Source organism: Dermacentor albipictus, chromosome 1 (genome assembly GCF_038994185.2).
Source record: "Dermacentor albipictus isolate Rhodes 1998 colony chromosome 1, USDA_Dalb.pri_finalv2, whole genome shotgun sequence".
Taxonomy (NCBI): Eukaryota; Metazoa; Arthropoda; class Arachnida; order Ixodida; family Ixodidae; genus Dermacentor; species Dermacentor albipictus.
This window is the reverse complement of record NC_091821.1, coordinates 390,165,760-390,172,558: the sequence shown is the minus strand read 5'-3', so window position 1 is coordinate 390,172,558 and position 6,799 is coordinate 390,165,760. Positions and strand designations below refer to the sequence as shown.

Sequence of the window (6,799 nt, the reverse complement as noted above, 5' to 3'; positions counted from 1 at the left end):
CCAAGAGCCTCTTAGAATGTCACTGAGTATGTTATCACGTGTCCGGCTAATAAGACAGGTTTGCTATTGCTGTATAAATAAACATAAGCTGAGGGCTGGCACAATTATGCTCACTCAATAACGCTAGGTCTCCCAAAGGAACTTTGCGCAGCAAAGTAAAATTGCTTTCTTTGCGGAGTTTTTGAAGTTTCTGAGGTCCGCTGGCTTGCACACTAAACTTTGATAACGCTACCTGCTACCGTTGCTACCACATAGGTGTGTACGCGGTTTATTTCGTTTGTGTCTATCTCTCTTTCTATTTCTCACCTGACCCTTTTCTCCGTGCAGGACAGCACATCAGCGCCACTTTTGGTTAATATCACCGCTTTTGTATACATCGTTTCTCTTTCCATACATGGACGTCATAACCGCAGCTTTTGCGTTAACCACAGTAACAACGCTTAAGGGCCTAAATGCTTTCGAAGTATAACTGCGTCAGACCGTAACACGATCTCGGCTCAACCACGATTAACGTAACTAAGGCATAGTGTTATTGCTAACTTAAGAGGGGTGTCGCACTCGAAGCCGTAGCTTGCATTCTTTCTGAAAGCCAGAGAAAGAAAGCACGACACACATGGTGGAAAAGGTCTGAACAATCTTTATTTCCTTGCTCCCCCAGCAGGTATAGGTTTTGTACAAATGAGCAGCACAAGCTTCGCACGTAGTTCTCGGTGGTTTTTTCTTTTTTTCTTTTGTCGTCAGTCGAAGCTTCGGTGAAGAGAAAGAACAGAGAGGCTCGGTACATCAACACCACTATCCGAGAACACTTCTACCGGATATTGTAACAGGTGACTTATGCATCGTAGTAATGACTATGCAATGAGTTGTAGCACTCGATACGCAGAGATGAACTGTGACTTCAGCGTTGCCATGCAACTCGGAAACATCGCGAGCGCACATTACCAGAATTGGCAACCGGACTCGTTATAAACGAAAATAACAACTTTCACCTCTTTCTCTGCTTCACAATGGTAGGTGTTATTTGTTTGCGGAAATCAATAACTTCCGAAACGCGTTGCGTGGACACAGACGCCAGCAGATCACATTTTGGCGCTCACTTGCGTAATTAAGCAGCACAGAAACCATCTATTGACGCCTGTCACTAGAAAAAGAAGCGCGCAAAATGCTCAGAACCTATCAACAATACAACGTTCAGCTATCATTAACAAAGTAGCCGACGTCATGGACAGATATAGCGTGCGGCAGATCATGTTTGACAAGAAGCTGCAATAAATAGAAATTTCGCACATAATTTACATAAACGTTCTGATGCGAAAGAACAACAATATACAGGTGGAGGCTGGTACACAGCTTGTGCGTGATCGTTCCATTACCGGCCCCCCTGAAATTATGCAGAAAAGTGGTTCTACAAAAAGCGTGCTTTACCGCAATAACAGTCTTAGCGCGGTGAAGCACGCTTCACGTGCTCGAATGAGAGGTACGTAGCGAGCACTGAGTGCGTGAGGTTCCAACAACAACGAACCCTTTTTGAGGACGACTTTAGCTTTAGCTCAGTGGTTGTGAATGTGATCTCTTAGATTACCAACGCTCGCCGGAAGTAGCAGTGAGCCTTGATCTTCGTTCGGCTACCTACGGCGTCACCGTCGGAAGTAGAGGAGACTGAGCGAAATTATACGTAAGCAGTTCGACGCCGCAGACAAACATGAAGCAATGACTTATCTTGTAGTCAGCTGCGGGTTTCAGGTTTGCGTGAATGAGTTCACGAAGTATGTACGTTAATTTTCATGACAACACACTGACCACAACGAATATATGGCTGTTGTCTTTGTTCATGCAATATACGCCATTTTTCTTTTCCCTTTTTTTTTTCAGCACGATCTCGTTATGTACCAGATGTGCGAAATAAAGCCTTAGTGTTACTGATGTGCGCTTGGAAAAGGTCTGGGCCCGTGCTTTTCTTTTCTCGAATTTTCCCTCGTTTGACATCACTCCACGGACCCGACTCCGTGGGCAACATCGCACTCAGTGCTGGCTCGCAAAAAAAGGCCTACAACATGAGGCTGCTCTCTAGTTCGTTCCGCAGTGAAATTCGAGCATCGAACAACGCATGTTAAAGTGACCGTATGTGGCAGAAACAGCAACCTAAAAAGCAGAAATTGAATAAAGCGTCGTTTCGGGAGGAACCGCCACCTACAACGGTTTCGGTGAGTAATGCGCGGCAGGCTGCCACCGCGCTACGCATGCGCAATACTCCGCAGGCGTTACCGAGGGCGCGCCGCTGGGGAAGTCGGCGCGATCGATGAGCGCCCCCTATTTTTTTTTCTTTTGAGGGAGGGGGAGGGAGGCGGGAGTTCCTGCAGGGAAGCTCGCGAATTCCGCGCAAGATGGCTGCCTGGTCTCCGCGGCGCCCCAACATTTCCGTATAGTTTTTTTGCAGCGCTTCCGCTCTCCATAGAAAGCAGCCGACAAAGTGAAAGTGCTTCGCCGCGTCCTCATTGAACAGTCCTATTTACACCTACAGAAACAAAGACTGTAGAAAAGATATTCAGCTCGGATAATTTCCTGCTTCACGTAACCGTATACGCGCTGCCACAGCGTAACTGCGTACTAAAATAACACATCCTGACTGCGAAACAAAAGACTGCGGCTACGAAGTGGACGTATTTCTTCTGGTACTGTATCACAAGAAACTTAGATAACAACTATTGGTTGCCGTTGCTTTGTTGCGGTTATTTATTGTCTTGTTCCGCTCGCCGCGAAAGTTTCTCCGGCTAGAAACGAGAAGGAAAGAAATGAAAGAGTAACGGTTACTATGCGCGAACCCCAAAACCAGCGATCTCATAAAATAGATATTATGTCATGGCTTTTGGGGACTCTCTCGCCATTTGAGCGTCTTCGCAACACGTCCAGCAGTCTACTTCAGCTGGATAGATTTTGGGCACAATATATGCGCAGAAGCGTCCGTTTCAGAAGTGTTGTGTACGATCTAAAGTGTATCCTGAGTCTTCTTCCGCCGTTCCTACACGAGATCGGCTAAGTCATTACAACGTTGGCACAGCGCATTTTCATAGTTTCTTTGAAGGTTTCTTTGAGTTTATGCAGCATGGTCTCACTCTGCTCTCCTTCAGCATTATGTTTTGATTCCACTAACGTTACACGATGCAAAGTAAAGCTAAACGCAAACTAAACGAAATCGAAACTGTCCGACTATATCACTTAGCCTCTTGAGATTCAAAAGAATATTCGGGTTCCGTTTTTTTTCTAACAATATTTGTACTGGTTATTCCTCTCTTTTTATTATTTCTTTTTTTGTCTTGGCAGAATAAGTACGGAATTAACAGGTAACGAAGAAATGAAAGCGTCGATGCAACCGGAAGGCAGTCGCAAAGACGATCGATACACAGACGTGCTCTATACTAAAAATTCCACTCTGGCTGTGACCAAAGCGAACCTTCGTTCGATAATCTCTCCGTCGCTCGATCTATACATAGGTGCTCCCTCGAATGTGAGCATTCTGAGAGACGTAGTTAGCGTACACATGAGTAGCTTAAGAACAAAACGATCATGCTTTCACGTGTGGTACTTGGTGCGGTTTCTTGTCGGACAGTGTAACTCACAAGACAAAAAAAATAATTGAAACAAGCGGTAGATGACAAAAGTAAGAGAAAGAGAGGGAAAGAAGAAAATATTGCAGCATTGTCCCGCAACAAGTGAGTCTTAACAACGGTAGCAGAGGGATGGCGAGTACCTGGTGTTTTGCGGAGAAGAAAGCTGGTGCTCGGACAAATTTCACCGGGTTGCCCACCGCTAGGCGTTGACGAGTCACACCTACATTGTAATCTTTGTCGCACAGTCAACCGCGTCAGCGGCCTTGAACACACGGAGCATCGCGTCATGTTCAGGCTTTTCTCCCGTCCGGTGTCACGCATGCAAGACACTGCGCAAGCTAAGCGCCACCAGTCGAGGCTGCCTTTTCTGATGCTCTTCATACACTCCCCCTCCCATTCCACGTGTTTCTTTTTGGCAGTTATGGCGGATGCTGCTCCGTCGACGCCATTCTTGGGTCCACGAATGACCGCCGTTCAACGTTCCGTACCCTCCGGTGTAGCGCAAGTGGTATCGCACAGCATCTTCTTTCTTCTTTTCCCGGAAGAACTAAGCTGTACCAATGGGGACAGCATAACATAAAAAACAGGCTTTTGCCTCAACGAACATGAGTGCAACAAGTGAAAGGTTGGTCAAATCAACTGTGGAAAGCAAGGTGCTCTTTCTTTGCTTAGGCGACCTCCAGGACGTTGCCTTCACCACGATGTTTTCTTTTACTCCCAATCCGGAAACAAATGAAAGCAAAAACTCGCGGTGTCCAAGCTCTTAACTTTTAAACCGTACTAGCGTTCAAATTTGAAGATAGGAGGGTGACGGAAAAAGCAGCAGCAAGAAGGACAAAGAGCTTTTGATCAACGTGCGTCGAAGAGTGAAGGGCAACAGCACGTCGACGCAGCGTACACCGGAGTCAACACAGTGCTGAGGTGACGGCTTAAACAGAAGGACGGGTGCTGGCTTTTCGCTCTGTCGCTCGGAGAGGGCCTTGTTTGGCGAAACCTTGATACTAGAGTGAAGAAGCCCCGTCGATGGCGGGGCTGTGGGCGGTCTTCAACAGACGCGTGCCGTGGGGGCCATCGACGTCGCCGGCTGGGGCGCACACGCCTTGAGCTCGGTGAATACTTCGGTGAAGAAGCCCGGCTCGCTATTGATGCGCAGCATGCTGGAGCTCAGGCTTTCAATAATCTGAAGGCAGCGGTCCCAGAACTTGTCCCGGTTCTCGTCGACCAGGAAGGGCTTGAGTGGATACGATATCTCGTTGCCCATATACGCGTACGACAGGTACAGGCACGTCAGCACGACTGCCTGCAGCTCGCGTTCGCTGGTCACGTCCTCGTCGACGAGCTCGCGCACCAGCATGTACAGGAAGACTACGTTTGCAGGGTTGATGAAGGCGATGTCCTGCCAGCCCTGCAGCAGCAGCGACCTGTCCACGGTTCGCAGCCAGAGAACTGCGTCGCCTGGCTGGAAGTCGCGCAGTCGCTTGCAGCGCTGCCCGAGGAACTCGCCCAGGCAGCGGAGAAGTTCAGACGTTGAGGCTTGGATCACTGTCTTGCGCTGAGGACTCCCACCGGCCTGATGAGATCCGGCCGGTTTGGCTGGAGCCGGTCTCACCACGGCCGGCTTCGGTGGCAGTGGAGGCGGGGCCGGCTTGGCTCCCGTTGGCGGCCTGTCGACGAGCGTGCGGCCCGAGCCCACGATGTCGAGTCCAAGGTTATAGCAGGAGAGTGACTTGTGAACGTTCTTGTTGGGGTCGACGGGTTCCAGGGGCTGGCGCTGCACGGCCGCTGATTTATTCTTTTCTGCCTTCTTCTTGGTTGAGACGTTGAAGTGCTTCCAGCTCAGCGCGTTGATGAACAGCGTGTGCTTCTTCAAGTGGTTGCCACCATGGTGGTTTTGGTTGTTGTTATTATTGTTATTATTGTTGTTGTGGTTATTGCCGTGGTGGTGACCGTGGTGATGGTGGTGATGGTTGTGGCCTCCACCGGCGATGGGCGGCTGCGTTTGAGACGCCGGCGGCGCCGCCATCCTGTCCTGGTGGTGGCCCATCTTGGCGGAGTGCTGGCTGTTCTTGGCGTTGTTTAGCTGCTCGTAGCTGTACAGGTTGTACTCACTGTAGCTCTGCGGCTTGCGGTCTCTCGGAGAGAAGCTCAACACGGTTCCCATGGTGGTCCCGCGGCCGAAGCTGCTGCAGCCTCGTTGAGGTGTTCTCTCGCCCCTCGAAGAGACGAGACTTGACGTTTTGGAAGCGGAGTTCACTCAGCTAGCGCGGTAGCGGCGGATGCAACCTTCGTCCAACATGTCGCCCGCGCGCATTCTGGGGCCGATCGAAGCGGGGCCGATTCGCACGAGCAGCGTTGGCCCGGCGACGACGCCAGTGCGCGTGCGCGCTGCAGGCCCCTTTGCTGCCGCTGGACGTTGTGCCGAAGCGAAGCTATGGCGTCACCCTCGCCGCTGTATCGCAACGCTGCTGCTGCCCGTCTCCTCGCCAAGACGCCGGATCGATACGGGCGCGCGTTTTTCGCGCAGAGAACGGGAGTGAAGGGAAAAAGGGAAGAGGGGAGGGGCAAAGCAGCGACTCCCTTTGGGATGCTGTTGCTCCCGCGGATGGCTCCGTGGCGAAGCGGACAGGGAGGAAGATGCGGAGTGCACTAAGCCCTCCCTTCTCCTGATCCCAAATGCCTCCCTCTCCGTTCTTTTTAAAGGAAAGTAGGCGCCTGCCATTGCCCTTTCTATAGCATATAGAGAAATGGGCGTTGTAAGCATGTAGCTTGATGAGTTGAGACGGGTGCTATTGGTTCACTTAGGGAGGAGGCTTCTGGATCGTTGAGCCGACCGCGATCCTTACCATGTATGTTTTTTGTGGGTGGTACGCGTTTGCAAGCCGACCTCGACTAACGGGCTTTCGTTCCAATATTTCTCGTATTCTCATCTTCAACCACCTCGTTCACCCCTCCTCCCCGGCTCTTGTTAAGCAAAAGAAGCCCAGTGTAATTGAACCAGAACAGGCGCAACCGAAAGAGGGTTGCCGAACGCTTCCGATCTCTTGTGTGTACCTCACCTGCTTTCTTCGAATAGAAAACCGAAGCAAGCGACAACAGTCAGCCGGTACCACTGCTGTTTCTTTCGCAGAGTAGTTTCACAATGAACAAGAAAGAACGAAAACGACGGAAAGAAAGAAAGATAAAAAGAAAGA

The 6,799-nt window shown here is 50.3% G+C and overlaps 1 protein-coding gene across 1 annotated transcript; it reads right to left on the bottom strand.

The window, feature by feature from the left end:
• Nucleotides 1-631: 631 nt before the first annotated feature.
• Cdk5alpha (Cdk5 activator-like protein) lies at nt 632-5,953 on the bottom strand. Its single transcript, XM_065446907.1, has one exon. It carries the CDS (start codon nt 5,767-5,769, stop codon nt 4,654-4,656), a length of 1,116 nt encoding a protein of 371 aa, XP_065302979.1. The 5' UTR covers nt 5,770-5,953; the 3' UTR covers nt 632-4,653.
• Nucleotides 5,954-6,799: the final 846 nt, after the last annotated feature.

What these genes read in the sequence shown, in the direction of transcription:
- Cdk5alpha (XM_065446907.1), bottom strand. Translation starts at nt 5,769, where the DNA reads ATGGGAACCGTGTTGAGCTTCTCTCCGAGAGACCGCAAGCCGCAGAGC.